Below are 21,493 nucleotides of genomic sequence, written 5' to 3'. Positions count from 1 at the left end.
TCCCAAGCTGACACATCTAGATTCAAATAGTCGACTGATAAAAAGTAATTAAGTGATGATAGTCATATTTGAGTCTTTAGACAGTAGTACTGAACATTTTAAAAAAATGATCAAACATGAACTCAGGTACTAAGTGCGGTAATGAAAACATACCACTACAGGGCGACAGGAACAGCAGAAATGCCATACTGATAAGATCAATGATGATTACACTTTATGGTTCTGGCAAAACTGTTCAGGGATTATTTACAGAAAATATACCAGCTGTGGGCTTCAAAGACAATTTCCTCAAAGTCATGAATGAATGTCTAAAAAAGAAAATTATCCTAAATTTATCTTATATAAGCATACAGATCCATAAATAGATAAAGGGATTGCGTGCAAATGCAAAAGAAATTATGTGCTCTTCCATGGTTAATTCTAGAAAACAGGATTCTCTAAAATGTAGCAAGTATTAGGACCAGAAGAATTGTATATATGTACCACGTGATAATTCAAATATCAATTTTCTTCTAAGTCTGCCATGGTTTGATGTTCATAACAAAAATAATACTGTAATTCTTTGATCTAGTAAGAAAAAAAAATGTATTTTCCCCCCATTCCTTTTCATAAGAACTTAGTCACCTAAAAGTGACTCATCAAAACCAAAAAAACACCTAAAAGTGACCATCAACACACAGAAAAGTAACTACTACAACCAGTGGAAGCCTCTTGAAATCCAATAGTATAAAAGTGGTTTGCCAGGTGCGGTGGCTCACACCTGTAATCCCAGCACTTTGGGAGGCCGAGGTGGGTGGATCACTAGGTCAGGAGTTCAAGACCTGCCTGGCCAAGATGGTGAACGCTTGTCTCTACTAAAAATTTAAAAATTAGCCGGGCGCGGTAGTGGGCGCCTATAATCCCAGCTACTTGGGAGGCTGAGGCAGGAGAACCACTTGAATCCAGGGAGCGGAGGTTGCAGTGAGTACACCACTGCACTCTAGCCTAGGCGACAGAGCAAGACTCTGTTTCAAAAGTTAAAACTAAAAATAAAAAATAAGTGGTTTACATTATAAGATCCAAGAGCGATTAAATCACATATACTTCAGAAATGATTTTTAAAAAGTTTTAAACAGAAATACAGCACCTAAGAATTATTCTTTACAGTTATATAATTAAAAAACCACCCCAACCTACCTTCCAGAGAGGGCCCTCGTATCGTTTCAATGCTTTGTAGATGACCTGTCAAAAACATGTTTTCATGAAAAATACATCTACATATTTCACACATTCAAACTTTTTTTCTAAACATTATTAGATACATTTAATTCATTACTCTGTACCTTATTAACAAGAATGTGTTTCATTTCAGCACCCTGGGCAAGGTCAAGAGGTTTCTGATCTGTGTAAAATACAAAGAAAAAAGCCATCAACAGCTTAAATGTACTATAACCATCAATGCTGTAACTGCAGCATCTAATATTCCTTCATTTTCTATTGCCTATATCTTTTTCTTTTCCCCAAAAATTACCTACCAGAGAGAGGTTGCTGACCTCCCTTTTGGTCGCTATTAAGCCAGGAAATCAGATGAACTTCGCAACAAATTATCATGAACTCACAAATTTGTGGCTTAAACAATACACATTTATTATCTTACAGTTTCAGAGATCAGAAGTCTGAAATCCATTTCGCCGGGCAGAAATCAACACGTGGACAGAGCTGCATTCCTTCTGGAGGCTCCAAGGGAAACATTTCCCTGCCTTTTCCACTTCTATCGGCCAACTACATGACTTGACATGGGGTCTCTTCCAGCTCCAAAGCACATTACTCCAACCTCTGCTTCCAGCATTCTGTTCCCTCTCTATACATAGGCCTCCCTCCTGTCAGGAGACTTGTAATTACATAGGTCTACCTGGATAATTCAGGATTTCCCCTCATCTCAAGATACATAACTAATCACAAATTTGGGGTCCACTCTAGCCGACCCCAGCTACACTTCAGCCGCCATGCTGCATAACGGGTAGCAGAGATGGCTCACAAGCTGAAGGTGTGATGGTCCACAATTTAGGACAAAAGAAAAAGGTGACAATGGAGAATAAAGCCAGCAAGCTATCAATGTTAATTTTTCCAATCTTACACATGCACATTCCACGTTTTGCCAAATAACAAAAACGGAATTTGTCTTATCAAAGTTATTTATTGAATACTGAAGTGAGCAGGACATTAAATGAAGGACAAAAGGTAAAAAAAAAAAAAAAGAAAAAGAAAAAGAAAAAAATCCACAAATAAATCAAACCATCTCCTAGCCTGAAATAGCTTATTATCAGAGAAACGAAAGCTACCTATGAAAATTAGAACAGTCCTTTCAAAACAACATATCAATGAGAACTCTGGAACTGTTTGTGCAGTAAGGTGATATATTCGATCAGATAACTTTTCAGGCCAGGCGCAGTGGCTCACACCTGTAATCCCAGCACTCTGAGAGTCTAAGGTGGAAGTATGGCTAGAGGCCAGAAGCTTAAGACCAGCCTGGGTAACATAGTGAGACCTTATCTCTACAAAAAAAGAAAAAAATTTAATTAGCCAGGCATGGTGGCATGTGCCTACAGTCCCAGCTACCACTGCACTCCAGACTGGGTGACAGAATGAGACTGTCTCTAAAAACAAAAAGGGGGGTGGGGGTGGTTTAAAATAATACTATTTTTATAAATATCAAACACCTGGTATGTGTTGGCAGTTTTTTTGTATGAATATCTTCTAATGAGGGTCTGTTATGTACCGATTACTATTTTAGGCACTGAGGATTCAGCAGTGAACATAAGAGAAAAAATACTGGGGGGATAGGAAAGCACAGAAGGCCAGGAAAGACAGATGATAAATTAATTTAAAAAGATATAGCAGACAATGAACCACGGTACGCCCAGACTTTTTAAATAAATGATTTGACAGAGTGACTGGGATACCACTTTAGATTGGAAAACGAGGGGTTGATCAGGGAAGGCCTCTTTGAGGAAGGGATGTCTATGTTGAAAAGAAGGATCCAGCCTTGTGAAAATACAGGGAAGGACATTCTACCAGAGGGAACGGCTGATGCAAAGGCTTTGAGGTAGGAACAATTCAGCAGGCAAGAGAAAGTCAAAGAGGCACACAGAAGCCACATCACACAAGGGGTTTGTAGGCCAGACTTTTGTAAGCCAGCATAAGGAGTTTGAGTTTTATTCTAAATAGGATGAAGAGCCACTGAAGGGTTTTAAGTAAGAGTAACATGATCTGACTCATGTTTAAAACTCTGTTAAAGTGTTAAAAAATTATAATATTGGCTGGGTACAGTGGCTTATGCCTGTAATCTTAGCACTTTGGGAGGCCAAGGTGGGTGGATCACCTTAGGTCAGGAGCTCAAGACCAGCCTGGCCAACATGATGAAACCCCATCTCTACTAAAAATACAAAAATTAGCCGGGCGTGGTGGCAGGTGCCTGTAATCCCAGCTACTCTGGAGACTGAGGCAGGAGAATCACTTGAACCTGAGAGGCGGACTTGCAGTGAGCCAAGATCGTGCCATTGCACTCCAGCCTAGGGGACAAGAGTGAGACTTTGTCTCAAAAAAAAATAAAAATAAAAAAAATAATAATAATACTAAAAATAACTGGGAAAATATGAATTTTGGCTGTTTCATGATTTTGATAAATTACTAGAATATTATTAATAAGATGATGCTATTGTGCTGTTTTTTAATATCCCTATTGAGATAGAAATTAACATACCATACAATTTATTCCTTTAAACTGCACAAATTCAATGGTTTTTATAGGTGCACAGAGTTTTGCTTGTGGTTTTTCTTAAAGGGTGCCCTTATTTTTTATTAATATACTGAACTACAGATGTTCCCCAACTTATAACAGTTTGACTTAATGGTTTTTCAACTATCACAGCTCACCACAGCCTCGACCTCTTGGGCTCAAGTGATCCTCTCACCTCAGCCTCCCTGGTAGCTGGAACTACAGGCACATGTCATCACACCTGGCTAATTTTTGTATCTTTTTGTAGGAATGGGGTTTCACCAGGTTGGTCTCAAATTCCTAGGCTCAAGCGATCCACCAGCCTCAGCCTCCCAGAGTGCTGGGATTACAGGTGGGAGTTACTGCACCTGGCCTTACGTGTATTTTCAACTTACAATGGGTCTATGGGGACGTGGCCCCACAGTTAGTTGAGGAGCACTGGGTATGTACAAATAAAATGGCATGGCAGGCCTTCTCTTTCCAGTTCTTCCCAGAATTGGGAAAAGCTGGGTTGACAGGGTAAAAAAAAGAAAAACAAATACATTTTTAAAAAACAAAAAGAAAGAGATGGCATGATGTCTAGAATTGCTTCACAATAATTCAGGGAGTGGGAAGAGGTATGGAGTGGCCATTATTGCTAAGTTCTGGAGGAGGGTAATGGGTTCATCAATTAATTATGCTATTTGATTTCTTAAGCTTTGACAATTTCCATGTTTTTTTTTTAAAGGTCACTCTGGCTGTGTGGGCAATATGGCTTGTAAACATGGGCAAAAGAAATGCAGAGAGGCTAATTACAAAGAGATGGCAATAGTGCGGGTAAAGGATACTGGTGGTTTGGATGAGAAGGTCAGTAGTAAAATGGAGATCATTTTAATATAGAGAGAAGTATGTGGCTTTTCTTTTTTTTTGAGATGGAGTCTCACTCTGTCGCCCAGGCTGGAGTGAGTGGCACCATCTCGGCTCACTGCAAGCTGCGCCTCCCGGGTTCACGCCATTCTCCTGCCTCAGCTTCCCGAGTAGCTGGGACTACAGGCGCCCGTCACCGCGCCCGGCTATTTTGTTTTTTTTTAGTAGAGACGGAGTTTCACTGTGTTAGCCAGGATGGTCTCCATCTCCTGACCTTGTGATTCACCCGCCTCGGCCTCCCAAAGTGCTGGAATTACAGGCGTGAGCCACCATGCCCGGCCTTGTATGTGGCTTTAAGATTTATTTTGGAGGAAGATTTATAGAGCTGCTGATGGGGAACCCAGGGCTGGTGATACATTACTTCTTCAGTGGGGAAAAAACTTTTTAAAACATTACCCAAAAAAATTAATACTCAGTTTAGTTTTTCTGCCTAGCACATGGGAAAATGTCTTACGAAGGACTGCCAATTCTGTGTTATTTTCATTATACGTACAGGGCACTTTGGAGAAATTATTTCTTTAGGCAGAGAGATAGACAACACTATGATTTCTTTCATAGAATTCTGCCCTAATACCAAAAATAAATTCTGAGCTCCTGCCAACTACATGAAATTCCAGGCTAGAGACCTCATTTCTGGATTTGATGCCTAAAATGCCTGGCACCCAGTAAGAATTCAATAAAATGCTTTTGAACGAAATGAAGTAGCCTCCTAGATGGAATCTAGATGGGTTCCATTACCAGTTAAAAAATACACTACCTCTCTTACCAACCACAACAAAATACAGTGAAAAACAGGAATGATGTAATATTTAAAAGTTTGCATGACAAAGATTTGTCCCTTAATGAGAAAACTCCATAAAGATGCCAATTCTCCTTAAATTAATTTACACAGGATGTAATTTCCATTAAATCCCAATGAAGAGCCTAAGAAAATTATTTTAAATGCCATCTGGGAGAATAAACAGATAAGGATGTCAAAGAAAATCCTTAAAAATGGTAAGGGGAGGCCGGGTGCGGTGGCTCAAGCCTGTAATCCCAGCACTTTGGGAGGCCGAGACGGGTGGATCACGAGGTCAGAAGATCGAGACCATCTTGGCTAACACGGTGAAACCCCGTCTCTACTAAAAAATACAAAAAACTAGCCGGGCGAGGTGGCGGGCGCCTGTAGTCCCAGCTACTCGGGAGGCTGAGGCAGGAGAATGGCGTGAACCCGGGAGGCGGGGCTTGCAGTGAGCTGAGATCCGGCCACTGCACTCCAGCCTGGGCTACAGAGCAAGACTCCGTCTCAAAAAAAAAAAAAAAAAAAAAAATGGTAAGGGGAAATCTCACACATTAAAACATTATAATCATTAAAAGTGCAATACTATCTAAAAAACTGTTTTTTTTTTTTTAATGCACTACTGTCAAAAGAAGAGACAGATGAGTGAATGAAAAACAATAAAAAATACACAGAGGCCAGGCACCGTGGCTCATGCCTGTAATCTCAGCACTTTGGGAGGCTGAGGTAGGTAGATCGTTTGATGCCAGGAGTTCGAGACCTGCCTAGCAAACATAACAAAACCCCATTTCTACTAAAATTACAAAAATTAGCCAGGTGCGGTGGCACATGCCTGTAGTCCCAGCTACTCAGGAGGCTGAGGTGGGAGCATTGCTTGAACCTTGGAGGCAGAGGTTGCAGTGAGCCAAGATCACCGACAGAGCAAGTCTGTCTATTTAAAAAAAAAAAAAAAAAAAGAGGCCGCGCGCAGTAGCTCATGCCTGTAATCCTAGCACTTTGGGAGGCTGAGGCGGGCGGATCACGAGGTCAAGAGATCGAGACACCATCCTGGCCAACATGGTGAAACCCCATCTCTACTAAAAATATAAAAATTAGCTGGGCGTGGTGGTGCGCACCTGTAATCCCTGCCATTCGGGAGGCTGAGGCAGGAGAATTGCTTGAAGCCAGGAGGTGGACGCTGCAGTGAGCCAAGATCACGCCATTGCACTCCAACCTGGGCAACAGAGCAAGACTCTGTCTCAAAAAAAAAAAAAAAAAAAAAGAAAAGAAAGAAAGAAAAGGAATTCTTAGAATGTATGAGAAAGGCATGACAAAATAATGGAAAAGGAAAGATTACTTGATAAAGGGTATAAAGGTAAGGGATTGACAAGTTGAGACTCCCACATCCTAACACACACTCTCACATTCACTTTCCTGCTCAAAGCCCTCCAACCACACTCACACACCACCAAGCTCCTGCTCACAGCCAACCAGGCCCTGCAGGCCTGGGCCTCTGGCAGCTCTGATGCTATCCACTCTTCTCCAGCTCACCCTGCCCTGGGCACACTGGCAGCTTTCCTTTTCCTCAGTGTGCCACGTGTTCTTCTACTCCAGAGCTTTTACACTGGCTTTCTGTTTTCCTTGAATGCTCTTCTGCCAGAAATCCTCAGGGCTCACTCCTGCACTCAGCTCAGCTGTTTGCTCAAAGTTGCTTAGAGAGCGCTTCCTTTATATCCCTTCTAAGACACCCCCCACCCTACCATCACTCTCTAGCCCCTTCATCCTATTTTATTTTCCTGCACCTCACGGCCTGACAGCACATATGCATTTATTTGTTGTCTATCTCCTCCCACCAGAATACGAGCTCAGGAACATGGAGACTGTTGGGCTCTGTTCACTGTTGGGCCTCCAGCACCAAGGACGGTTCTTGGCACACAGTGGAGGCGCAGCATTGCTGAATGAATGAATGTGATTAAACTGGGAGGAAAGAGAACTAAACATTTACCAAATCTCTACCTAAGCTCAGAAGTCTTAGAAGAAATCAAAGAGATGGATTAACCAATTTGATTAAAAATTTTAAATATCCTTGCTTTTATTTTTTAATTTTATTTTTTTTTCAGAGATGGGTCTTACTGTGTTGCCCAGCCCACAAACTCCTGGGCTTAAGTAATCCTCCTGCCTTGGCCTCCCAAAGTGCTGGGATTACAGGCATGAGCCACCATAGCCAGCCCCTTGTTTTTTAAAAAAGAAAAGAAAAAAACAGACTAAGACATTTTCACTGTAAAAAAAAAAAATACAGAATTGTTCTTATCACTAGACTTTTGAGTGAAAAGATTATGTTATATCCTCATGAAGTACTGGGGACAATGTGGAAAAGCTGTTGATGCTTCATAAAAGGGGAACTTTAATAGGCCAACTCTATTTACAACCTGTCAATTAAAATGAAGAGACACTTTGTGAGGTGTTTGCCAGTCCTCATCCATTCACCACTCTCTGTCCCTATCCACATTCCCAGGAGGAGGCCCTGGCAGCCATCTCTGTACCACGTCCTGCCCCTAAAGTCCCAAGTGGCCACACTAGGCACAGACGCCTGACACAAGCAGGTACTAACACATTATCTCCCACTGAAATGTAACACTGAGGTTGAGAGATTGTGATCTCCTAAGTGGAGTCACGGGGCAGCCATCTTCCATTATGTATACTGGAAAATAAAACAGCTGGTCTGCTAGAAGACATGGTCAGACCACACGGTGAGAGACAGACACACACAAGGCAGCCATCTTGGTTCCTAACAGATTTCTGGTTCCCAGTTCCATGCCATCTGATGCCTAATGCCATTTCCCGCTTTGGAATATCATGAAATGCCTGTGTATTCGTCTATGAGTAATATATAACTTTTATTTTGCTTATATTCTTAAGGTAGTATCTATTATTTAAAACTTTAAAAGAAATACATTACTATGGAACATTAACAACTAAAACTAAAACTTTAACAACTAAAAACTAAATCTTTGGATATTTGGGTTAGAGGTGATTATATACTTTTCTACTGTTTTTGTTTTCCTCATTGCAACTATAACAAGCATTAGTTCTACAATTTTTAAAAAATGTTCTAAAATAGACCTGAAAATAGATTAGAAGGATGCCAAAGTAACTGTGACTATGCTTTGGTAATTTGTGCTTTTTTTTTTTTTCTATTTTTGAAGATTTCTATAATGCAAATGTTGCTCTTATGGTGTTTTTTTTTGTTTTGGAAACGGAGTCTTGCTCTGTCACCCACGCTGGAGTGCAGTGGCACAATCTTGGCTCACTTCAACCTCCACCTCCCAGGTTCAAGCAATTCTCCTGCCACAAACTCCTAAGTAACTAGGATTACAGGCGTGCTCCACCATGCCCGACTAATTTTGTATTTTTAGTAAAGACAAGGTTTTACCATGTTGGCCTCGAACTCCTGACCTCAAGTGATCTACCCCCTGCCATGGCCTGCCAAAGTGCTGGGATTACAGGAGTGAGCCACCGCACCCAGCCTTTGATTGATTGATTTTTTTATTTTTTTTAAGAGGGAGTCTCACTCTGTCACTCAGACTGGAGTGCAGTGGCAAGATCTCGGCTTACTGCAACCTCCGTCTCCTGGGTTCAAGTGGTTCTTCTGCCTCAGCCTCCCAAGTAGCTGGAAGTATAGTCACCTGCCACCACACCTGGCTAATTTTTATATTTTAGTAGAGACAGGGTTTCATCATGTTGGTCAGGCTGGTCTCGAACTCCTGACCTCAAATGATCTGCCCACCTCAGCCTCCCAAAGTACTGGGATTACAGGCTTCAGCTACTATGCCTGGCCTGATTTTTTTAAATTATTCTCTTTCAGAAGATGCCATTCTGACTTCTGTCAAAAAAAATTTAATAGCTTTAACAGGAATGTTCAACTTTGCTTACTAATATAAACTATAGAGTAAATATACCTTTGAATACCAATAGTAACTTTTCAATATTTACAAGGGAAGTTTTTTTCCATTTAGACTGGTATTTGTATGGAACTATATTAATTCTTATTTCATTTGGACTCTTCTGAATCTACATTTTTGAAGGAAAAATCATTATAAAATGCCACACAGAAAAACTGCTCAAGTCTTTGGCAAACTGGTAAAGACACTAGAAATCTAGAAACCGTGAGCCATGGCACCCAGCTCCTAGAAATGAAAACATTTTTTCAATCCTACTAGGACTTCAGGATCTGTATCAAGTAACTATTCCTTTATGAAACTATTTCTTTTTTTTGTTTTTGTTTTTTGAGACAGAGTCTCGCTCTGTTGCCAGGCTGGAATGCAATGGCGCAATCTCGCCTCACTGCAACCTCTGCCTCCTGGGTTCAAGCAATTCTCCTACTTCAGCCTCCCCAGTAGCTGGGACTACAGGCACGTGCCACCACGCCTGGCTAATTTTTGTATTTTTAGTAGAGACGGGGTTTCACCATGTTGACCAGGATAGTCTTGATCTCTTGACCTCGTGATCCACCAGCCTCGGCCTCCCAAAGTGCTGGGATTACAGACTTGAGCCACCGCATCCGACCTGTGAAACTATTTCTAATGACTCCAAACCTTCAACAAACATGCAGCCCTTCCCAGGTGTTACGTGTTATGCATTACTCCAGGTGCTGGGTGAACCAGACAATGAAGTATGAGGCCTGCCCTTAGGAGTTCAGTGTCACGGGAGACAGCAACATAAGCCAACAAACACCATGGAGTGTGATTTAGGCTCTGATGGAGGTGAACACAGGGTCCTGTGGGACCCCTGACAAGGCCTAACCCAGGCTGGTAGCAAGCAGCAGGATGCATCCTAAAAAGTGATGTGAAAAGGCCCTGATGGCATGTTCCTCTTTTAAGTATCCAAGACACCTTTTACAGCTTCTTTTCTGGCTTCTGATTCTGTCTTTCAAATTGTCACACATGTACGGTCAATCCTCATTATTTATGTATTCCATATTTGCATACTTGCCTATTGCTAAAATTCACTTGTAACCCCAAGGTCAATATTCACCGTAGTTTCTCAGTCACTCACAAACATGCCCGGAGTGGTAAAAATGTGGGTTGCCCAGTGCTCATTTTCCCAGCTAAGGTAGAAGAAGGTGATGCCTGGCCTTCTTGTTTCATTCTAGAAGCTCTCCTACTATAAACAAATGTCCTCGTCATGGTCTATTTAGGGTCACACTTTCCACCCTTTGTGCTTTTGTTGGTGACTTTGCTGTTTAAAATGGCCAGGCATGGTGCCAAGTAGCCAGGCACAGTAGCTCACACCTGTAATCCCAGCACTTTGGGAGGCTGAGGCGGGCAGATCATTTGAGGTCAGGAGTTGGAGACCAGCGTGGCCAACATGGTGAAACCCCATCTCTACTAAAAATACAAAAAAATCAGCCGGGTGTACTACAGGTACATACCTGTAGTCCCAGCTACTCGGGTGGCTGAGGCAGGAGAATCACTTGAACCCAGGAGGAGGAGGTTGCAGTGAGCTGAGATGGTGCCACTGCACTCCAGCCTGGGCGACAGAGAGAAACTCTGTCTCAAAAAAAAAAAAAAAAAAAAAAACGCCCCAAGCATTGTGCTGAAGTGCAGTCTAATGTACCTCAGTGGAAAAGGCTGTGATGTGCCTTATGAGGAAAACTTTACTCAAATGTGAGCTATGATGCTGTTGGCTGTGAGTTCAATGTGAATGAGTCAACAATATGTATTAAATAGAAACAGCAAAAAAACAAAACAAACAAACAAAAAACATAAGGTTTCATAATGATCAATTCATGAAAATGTTGAGAACTGAGGCTTGCAGGAACCTAATCCTGTATTTTCCTCTAGGAACAATAGTTCGGTGTTCCCTAATTCAGTGCTGGTGGCAACTTTATAGAATACAGATACTGCAAATAACAAACCATACAGTTTAACAAAGGCCGGATACTGAAACAAAACAATTTTATATAGCATTGACTTCATTTTATAGTTTCAAAATGGCAAACAGTGGTTTTCACCAACATGCTTACCATTTTTGTTCTTCAGATTAGGGTCTGCTCCACTTCTTAGAAGCTTTAAGGCACATTGTTTATGGGCCCGGTAAGCTGCACAATGCAAGGGTGTATTTCCTAACTGATCCGAACAGTTAACATCAGGAGGATTGGGCCTGTTGAGCTAACAATTAAAAAAATGCAATGGAGAATTATATATCAAAGATAGACTTTCTCTCACAGTTCACAGGAAGGTGTAGCAGCAGAGCCTGAAGAATAGCCAAGCTCCTTGGCATCTAGGCTGTTAGTGGTTTCTTGCTCACTAAACCAGCCAACCCTGCCACTCCTATGCTTATTCTGAGATGCCCTGAGATAGCTCTCAGGTCTGTGTCCAGGTCTCACACCCCTCTGACAACAGACACTCTGCACTGTGCCAGCGCCATCTCGCACACCTCAGACACTAAGATTTCACAATGATTTACTTGCCCCTACCAGCCTTGCAATTCACACTTGTGACAGCAGAATCAGTCAGCCAGTCTTTCAGAGGAGTGAAAACCATAAATGTTAAATGTGTAAATGTCAAGGTTCTACTGAATTTGTTGTTCCCAACTTATTGCTTTAGAAGCTTCTTTATATAGCCTCCATTTCACAAAATTTAAAAACTGCTTTAGGCACTATACTTAGAAACCAAAGAGGCCTTTTCAAATGAGCTGAAATAACTTTAAAGCAAATGGCAGTGCTTCAGTCATGAATTCAGAACAAATTTAGAGTTTCATGTTTAATGAGACTGTGAAGGAATGGAAACTCAAAAGTAGGTCTTCTAAGGCAGGGGGGAACAGGCAAACGTTTCAGTCTAATGTGGTATAAGTATTCCAAAATATTGTCCCTTCTTTGCATAGTACCTTCCAGAAGTGTAGCATTCCTCCCAGAAACTACTGCTGATCAAAACTAGAAAGACTTTTCCTTTATAGGGTCCTATTTATTATGTTTCAATTGGCTTAATCACAAAATGTATATATTTTATATATACATATATAAGTTGTCCTTACGTTAACTATTTACCACGAAAAATCAGATTCTTATCCATCAGGTTTTCAGGGGGATTGGGATGGGTATAAATCAGAAATCTAGAAAAATATCACCATTTAAAATGTGTCCTGCTTCAATTATCACCATGCTGAGTGTTTTTAGATATTTAAGAACTTTGGTTCTATTATTATGATCTCTGGAGTTCTTGGTTCCACAATTCAACTAAATTATGTGCTTAACATTAAGTAAAAATTTTCCTGAAGTATAAAGAAAGACTGCTTTTTGTCTTTTGGGGTTTTTTTGTTTGTTTTACCAGAGCTGTGAGTTCTGTTGTTTTGCCTTCTCTTGCTGCTGCTAAAAGTAATTCTTCAAGCTTTCTTTGTTGAGTCCTTTCTACAGCTGCAAAAGAAAAGTACTTATTATCCACTGCTAGTCAGGATCAAATTACAAATTCATTATAAAGAATAAAGTGATCATGATGAGAAAAAACAAAATGTTTTGGATTGTGATTCAAATGCAGTTAAAATGTATTGTTATTACAAGTTGGATTACAGAGTTCTATTTATTTCAGGTTTGGATGAATTTGGGTTTTTAATTCAGAAGTCTTTACGTATTTTACTCACTAACAATCACCATCAAAACTACTTTTATGTACTGAAATACTATTACATATTTGCCTTGGAAAGGTAGATAAGTGGGGTTCATACCTTCCAGAACCTTAGAATGTGAAAAATAACAAGAAATAGCACTGATAGACGTACACATCATATAAATATATGCAGACATATCAATTTATTTATAAATTGCCACATAAAAATATAAAATTTATATATGTATATATATATATGTTGAGAAAGTCATCTGTCCATAACTTTACTTTAGCCAGGATGACCTGAAAAACCTTTTATAGTTCCTCCTTTGCAGCCTCTGCACAGGACACTGTAGATGTATATTTAGTGGGATCACCAAGCCTGTCACCTGTCACCCAGGCTGGAGTGCAGTGGCACAATCATAGCTCATTGCAGCTTCAAACTCCTGGGCTCACACGATTCTCCTGCCTCAGCCTCCCAAGTAGCTGGGACCACAGGTGTGCACCACCACACCTGGCGAATATTTTTATTTTTTGTAGAGACGGGGGTCTTACTATGTTGCCCAGACTGGTCTCAAACTCCTGGCCTCAAGCAATTTTCCTGCATCGACTTTTCAAAGCACTGAGATTATAGGCATGAGCCACCTTGCCTATTTTTATATCTTTAACAACTACTTTAGCACTTACTCCATGCCAAGGGCTATTCAAAGCTCCTTAAAAATACTAACTCATAAAATCCTCATTAACTACTCTGAGGTAGGTGTTCTTATTATATTGATTTTTACGGACAAAGGAACTGAGGCACCAAGAGGTTATGGAATTTAACCAAGGTTGTACAACCAGAAGTGGAGGAGCTGGGATTTGAACTCAAGCAGGCTAGTTCCAGAGTCCGTGCTCTTATCACCACACTTTCTCTGAAGTCATACTTACAGCACAAGAGCAACTGGTAATCTGACTTGTGTAAGAGTCTGGAATATGTAAGTAAGATCTAATTTCTGCTAGATCTGAATTCTATTTTGGTTTATAGAAAGGAAGTGCTTTCAGAGAAAGGCTTGGTGATCCCACTAAATATACGTCTACAATGTCCTGTGCAGAGGCTGCAAAGGAGGAACTATAAAAGGTTTTTCAGGTCATCCTGGCTAAAGTCAAGTCATGGATAGAGAAGCAGGTCGGGGAGCCAGGTGACTGGGGAAATAGATGAACATTTGTTAACAGTAATCACTGTGTGCTAAATGCTGTTTAAGAGTCTACACATACCATTGCATTTAAACTACAGGGAACACATATATTGAATCCAGGAATTGCTGAAACTAGTTTACCTTTGTCTTAAGAAATGACTAACATTGCTATATACCATCATCTTCTTTTCCCACATTTTTATTTCCACACCCAGACTCTACCTCAGAAGACAGCCAAGCCTCTCCGTAGACTGTGCATGGCTTCTGCTGGGCCAAGCCTCTCCGTAGACTGTCCATGGCTTCCGCTGGACCAAGCCTCTCCATAGACCATGCATGGCTTCTGCTGAGCCAAGCCTCTCTGTAGACTGTGCATGGCTTCTGCCGCTGGGATGCACTATCTTCGATCTTTCCTCCCACTGGTTCTATGGCTGCTGAACTGGGAACTCTTTGAGAACAGTGACATCTCCTATACCTCTCGTACATCCCTCTGCCACTGCATGTATCACTCTGACCTGTAATTTATCCCTCTGTAATCTTGAAGCCAGGTACTTGGTCTTTTTGTGTATAGTTTTGTTTTGTTTTTTTGTTTTTTGAGACGGAGTCTCACTCTTGCCCAGGCTGGAGTGCAGTGGTGTGATCTCGGCTCACTGCAAGCTCTGCCTTCCGGGTTCACACCATTCTCCTTCCTCAGCCTCCTGAGTAGCTGGGACTACAGGCACCCACCACCACACCCGGCTAATTTTTTTTTTTTTTTTTTGTATTTTTAGTAGAGAGGGGCTTTCACCATGTTAGCCAGGATGGTCTCGATCTCCTGACCTCGTGATCCACCTGCCTCGGCCTCCCAAAGTGCTGGGATTACAGGCATGAGCCACCGCGCCGGGCCAGGTACTTTTTCTTATCTGTGTAACCAAAGCGTTTATGACAGAGTCTGGCACAATGCATAGTTGGTCAATAAATATGTGTTGAATATTCAAATAATGCTTAATATTTGTCCCAGGTTTTAGGGAAGGAAAAGAAAAGATACCCTATTGTTTCTTTCTCGGTTGTCTAGGCTCATAAGTGAAGGAAAATGGCAGGAATTTGGAGTTGAAAATACTATATATGTTCTTAGATTATGTTCCTGTCCTGTATTCTTTCAGGACACTGAAACAAAACTACTGATTATATCAATGAAAAGCAAATATTCTAGTCTGGGTGGTCAGGCTTCTAGAATGCTCACAATGTTCTACTTGTAGATGTGGATGCTGTTTAGAGATGTACTCCACAGAAACAGTTCTAAAGGAGCTATACATTCATGATGTGAACTTTTCTGCATATACTTTATATCTCAATATTCTTAAAGCAAATGCTACAGATCCAAAAAATATTTGTCCTATAAGATTTAAATTTAGTATCACTCTAAACTGTCTTTCTTTTCCATCAGAATCAAGTAAGTAAGGATCTTATAAGTCACAAAGTCTACCTCTGTCCTGACTGATGCTTACATACATGCAGAGAATAGGCTGAATAGTAGTACACTTGAAATGCGGGAGAGCCCCTGGAAAATATCTTTCATTCATGACAGCAAATCATTACTTTGCAACCACTAACCAATGATTAGGGCAAATATTATCAATGAATGCTAAAACCACTGAGTAGAAGTTTATTGGTAAATAGGGTATTTACATTGTCTCAATTTTTCTCCCTGTAGGTCATTTATTAATTACCAAGGGAAATTAATACAAAGGGAAATTAAATACAAAGGGAAAAGATGTCTTTACAGTGGACCACAAAGTGATCAGAGTTAACATCACTGATAATGAAACAAAGTGACATTATGTGCCTCCTAATGGGATGCACTGGCATGGGATATAAACTCACCTACATAATGTTTCTGACAGAAATACATATCCTGAATCTAATCACAAGAGAAAAACCAAAATCAAGGGCCAGTCTACAAATAATTCCACAACCGCTTTCCTCTTCAATAAGGTCAATATCGGCCAGGTGGCAAGGCTCACACCTGTTAACCCCAATACTCTAGGAGGTCAAATTAAGAGAATCACTTGAGGCCAGGAGCTCCAGACCAGCCTGGGCAATATATTGAGGCCTTGTCTCAAATAAAATAAAATAAAATAAATAAAATAAATACAATACAATACAATACAATAAATAAAATAAATAAAATAAATAAAATAAAATAAAATAAAAAATCAAATAAAATACATTTAAAAAATAAATAAATAAAATAAAATTTAAAAATAAAATAAATAAAATAAAATAATAAAATAAAATAAGCTAAACTAAACTAAAATAAAATAAATTAAACTAAACTAAACTAAAAATAAGACAAGACAAGATAAAATATAAAATAAATATAAAATATAAAATATAAAATAAATAAAATGAAATAAAATAAAGTAAAAACATAACAAAACATAACATAAGCCAGGCATGGTGGTGCATGCCTATAGTCCTAACTAAATGGGAGGCTGAGGCAGGAGGATCACTTGAGCCCATGAATTCAAGGCTTCAGTGAGCTGTGATCACACCACTGCACTCCAGTCTGGGTGACAGAGTAAAACTCTGTCTCAAAAAAAAAAAAAAAAGTCAGTATCAAGATAAGGGCTGAGGAGTTGTTTCAGATAAAAGGAGATGAAAGAGATGATGTCACAATTAAATGCAACGTGAGATTCTGGATTAGATCCTAGATTGGAGGGGAAAATGCTACAAAAGACATTATTTGGACAACAGGCTAAATCTGAATATAAAAATATATATTATACAATATTATGTTAATGTTAATTTTCCTGAAATTGAGCACTATATTGTGATTATGTAAGAAAATAATCCTTGTTCTTAGGAGATACTGAAGGCCGGGTGCAGTGGCTCATGCCTGTAATCCCAGCACTTTGGGAAGCCGAGACGGGAGGATCATGAGGTCAGGAGATCTTGAGCATCCTGGCTAACACAGTGAAACCCCATCTCTACTAAAAAAAAAATACAAAAAAAATTAGCTGGGCCTGGTGGCAGGAGCCTGTAGTCCCAGCTACTTGGGAGACTGAAGCAGGAGAATGGTGTGAACCCAGGAGGCGGAGCTTGCAGTGAGCCAAGATTGCACCACTGCACTCCAGTCTGGGCGACAGAGTGAGACTCTGTTTCAAAAAAAAAAAAAAAAAGAGAGACACTGAAGTATTTAGGGGTGAAGTATCACTATGTTTGCAAGTTACTCTCAAATAGTTCAACAAAAAAATTAAAAGTAAATAAATAACAAAATATTTAACAGTCTAAACCAGATGTGGCAAAATGTTAATAATTGGTGAATTTGAGTGAAGGACATACAAATGTTTACTGTAGTATTCTTGAAACTTTCCCATAGGTTAGACATTTTTCTTTTTCTTTTCTTTTTTTTTGTTTTTTGAGACAGTCTCACTGTTGGCCAGGCTGGACCACAGTGGCGCGATCTTGGCTCACTGCAACCTCTGCCTCTCGGGTTCAAGCAATTCTCCTGCCTCAGCCTCCTGAGTAGCTGGGACTACAGGCGTGTGCCACCATGCCTGGCTAATTTTGTGTGTGTGTGTGTGTGTGTATTTTTAGTAGAGATGGGGTTTCACTGTGTTAGCCAGGATAGTCTCAATCTCCTGACCTTGTGATCTGCCCGCCTCAGCCTCCCAAAGTGCTGGGATTACAGGCGTGAGCCACCACGCCCGGCCGAAATTTTTCATAATAAAAAGACAAGACGTAGAAGAAGGCAGCATTAGTAATAGTGCCTAACAAGTCTCTCCTTTGCTGAATACCTCCAATCATGTATCTTTCAAGGCAATCCAAGCCATTATTCCTATATGTTGGACCCAAAGATGAACTCCCTGCTACTCCATCAACTGGGCAATCAACCAGCCCTGGTTTGGCCACAAATAAGATCATCCCTTCTCCCAAGCAACAGCTCTCAGGTACTTGAGTATGATTTCATTGTGCCTGCCTATGTCTTTCTAGGGTAAAACATTTCCTGTCTCTCCATGCATTATCCTATGACATGGTTTCTTTTTTGTTTGTTTTTTTGAGACGGAGTCTCACTCTGTCACCCAGGCTGGACCACAATGGCACAATCTCAGCTCACTGCAACCTCCGCCTCCTGGGGTCAAGCAATTCTCCTGCCTCACCCTCCTGAGTAGCTGGGACTACAGGTGCCTGCCACTGCGCCCGGCTAATTTTTGTATTTTTAGTAGAGACAGGGTTTCACTGTCTTGGCCAGGGTGGTCTTGAATCGTGACCTCATGATCCACCCGCCTCAGCCTCCCAAAATGCTGGGATTACAGGCGTGAGCCACTGTGCCTGGCCCTCCCAGGTTGGAGTGCAGTGGCGCGATCAGCTCACTGCAACTTCTGCCTCCCAGGTTCAAGTGATTCTTCTGCCCCAGCCTCCCAAGCCGCTGGGATTACAGGTGTCCACCACCATGCCCAGCTAATTTTTGTATTTTTATTAGAGATGGGACTTCACCATGTTGGGCAGGCTGGTCTCTAACTTCTGACCTCAAGTGATCTGCCAACCTCGGCCTCCCAAAGTGCTGGGATTACAGGCATGAGCCACAGCGCCCGGCCCCTATGACATGGTTTCTGATCTATTTATGGTCTTATGGTCTACTTATGGTGGGTTCCTCAAGGTACTTCCAGTAGTCTGCCAATGATCCATTTAACACTGTATCCACAAATGATATTATATGTGGGTAAGGTGCTCTCATTAGAGCAGAATCACTCAATTCAGTCTCTACTTCTATTTCCCAGGCTAAGACCACATCAGCTGACAAATCATATTACCTGTAAAGTCAGCTAAGCCCTTTTCCTTGTGCAGTTTGGTTTTGAAATGTCTTGGAGCATGTCTTTACAATTGCCCTTACTAAATGTCAACTTGTCAGACTAACCTAACATTCCAGTCTGTCAGGAAAACCTCAGTTCCGGGTTCTCTTCTTGTTATAATTAAAATAACAGGACATAATTAAAGACAGTACCTCATCTTCCCTATTTGGTCACAAATTATTAAAGGGCAGGAACCACAGCTAATATGTTCTACATGTTACTATATTCATATAACACAGTGTCTGATAGAATATGTTATGTGCTAATTTGCTTGTTCATTGATAAGGAGAGGATTCATTTTGAGTGCAGAAACAAGACATTGACCTTAAGAAGTCTGACAAATAGACTTTGTGTTGTTTTTTAAACTATAGAACAAGTGAGAAGATTTTAGCTTTGGGGTAATAAACAACAGGATCTTGGTTTTTACCTAAATAAAAATATTGAAAATTTAAATTAAGAAATCAACATCCTTTAAGCACAAAATTATATTGCCTTTCTCTGAATTCCAAAAGAAAGAAAGGGTACGTGTGAAATTGCAACTCTAATTCAGTATCTTTACTTATTAAGTAGAAAATTAAAGATCTTCTCTTCTCAATATTAGAAATACTACTAAAAAATAATTATAGGAAAGCCCTGGCCAGTCAAAGAAGGATCCTATTGTATGAGGGTGTCCAAATATAAGCATGGAAATGTTCTTGTTTTAAGCCGCTTTAGAGAAAGTCCTGAGTTATTGCAGACTCATGTTTTCTTAAATGCAAATTAGTCTTTGACATTTATAACAACGAAGCTCAACCATTAAGAAATTACTGCTGCCTGCTATACTGCAATGAAGTCCTCAAGAAGACTGAGAAGGCCAGGCACAGTGGCTCACACCTGTAATCCTAGTACTTTGGGAGGCTGAGATGGGAGGATCGCTCGAGACCAGGAGTTCAAGACCAGCGTGGGCAACATAGTGAGACTTCATTTCAATAAATAAATAAATAGCGAGCCAGGTATGATGACTCAGGCCTGTAATCCCAGCACTTTGGGAGGTCAAGGCGGGCAGATCACCTGAGGTCAGGAGTTCAAGACCAGCCTGACCAACATGGTAAAATCTTGTCTCTACTAAAAATACAAAAAATTAGCCGGACATGGTGGTGCATGCCTGTAATCCCAGTTGCTTGGGAGGCTAAGGCAGGAGAATTGCTTGAACCCAAGAGGCGGAGGTTGCAGTGAGCCAAGATCACAGCACTGCACTCCAGCCTGGGCGAAAAGAAAACTGAGGCAGCCAGAGCTATCTTCCCAACATCAAGTGACTCCCAAAAGCAACACCTCTTACAGGTGCACACCACCGTAGCCACCTAATTTTTAATTTTTTTATTATTATTTTTTGTAGAGACAGGGGTTTCACTATGTTGCCCAGACTAGTCTCAAACTCCTAACCTCAAGTGATCCTCTTGCCTCAGCCTCCTAAAGTGCTAGGGTTACAGGCATGAGCCACCACACCCAGCCTGAAAAACAGATTTTTAAAACTTGCCATAATTTTGTACAAATTAAGAGTTTAAAAGCTTTAAGTGAAGAAACTATCATATAGGCAATTGTGTGTTTAATCAATGACTCCACGATGACATTATCATTAGAGCCATCAGCTGGTTATCCTCTGTTTTGTCCTCTTTCTCAGAAGCCATTTTTAGTCATAATCTGAACCTTGGTTATAATGAAAGTAAATGCTGTTATTGTTCACATCCATGATATTTACCTTCAAGCATGCTTCTGATCTCTTCAGCATGAGTAACTTCTTTTGCTGTCTGTCCACTCCCATTAACAACAGTAGTATCAGCATCGTATTCTAAGAGAAGCATTACCAACTCCTAAAAATCAGAGAATTGATTTTTAACTATTAAGCTAAGATTTTATTGCATTACCACCCTTTTCCAAATTTCTAACTACTACAGAGTCTCCACAATAGAAAAAAGTACCATGTGAGACTGTATCATGTTATGTCTACAATAAGTGATTCAATTGTGATAATACCTGACAATTGCCAAAACAATTGCCAATCCACAACTGATACATAGCCAACTTCTATGATTGATTTTTTACGTAAACTATCTGGCTGTTCTGACAAAATAATTCATGTGGTCAAATTAAATGTGTTAGTAAACACAGCCACTATTTAAATTAGAGAAGGAAGTACATTCACTGAAGATCATTCCTCTAAGGCCTGTTGAGAAATATAATTTCTGCCCAAAAGACCAAGATTTTTTAAAATTAATCTTGATATTTAAACAAAATAAAGCATTATTTTCTAAAGTGATACACCATTATTGACTGATAGGATACACCATTATTGGAGGAATGGTTTACAATGAAGCATTATAATTAAGCATTAGATAAGCATGACAAAAAAAAAAAAAAAAAGAAAAAAAAGAAAAAAAAATAGATAAGCATGATGATCTCCTGGAGTCAATATTCAACAA

The 21,493-nt window shown here is 40.3% G+C and overlaps 1 protein-coding gene across 8 annotated transcripts in view; it reads right to left on the bottom strand.

Moving 5' to 3' along the window:
- The window catches only part of OSBPL1A (oxysterol binding protein like 1A), a 225,405-nt gene that overhangs the window by 151,826 nt on the left and 52,086 nt on the right, over window positions 1-21,493 (bottom strand). For 5 of the 8 annotated variants that reach the window (XM_005587007.5, XM_045378301.3, XM_045378300.3 and 2 more), the window contains 5 exons: window positions 20,773-20,884; window positions 12,749-12,834; window positions 11,446-11,590; window positions 1,323-1,381; window positions 1,177-1,221 (listed from right to left, as the gene is read on the bottom strand). In XM_005587007.5, the coding sequence (XP_005587064.3) occupies window positions 1,177-1,221; window positions 1,323-1,381; window positions 11,446-11,590; window positions 12,749-12,834; window positions 20,773-20,884 (447 nt within the window). Of the gene's footprint in view, window positions 1-1,176; window positions 1,222-1,322; window positions 1,382-1,636; window positions 1,860-11,445; window positions 11,591-12,748; window positions 12,835-20,772; window positions 20,885-21,493 lie in introns of those variants that run through there. The other 3 variants (XM_045378302.3, XM_074022712.1, XM_074022713.1) reach the window with 2 other exon arrangements.

Source organism: Macaca fascicularis, chromosome 18 (genome assembly GCF_037993035.2).
Source record: "Macaca fascicularis isolate 582-1 chromosome 18, T2T-MFA8v1.1".
Lineage (NCBI taxonomy): Eukaryota > Metazoa > Chordata > Mammalia > Primates > Cercopithecidae > Macaca > Macaca fascicularis.
This window is presented reverse-complemented; position numbering and strand designations above follow the sequence as displayed.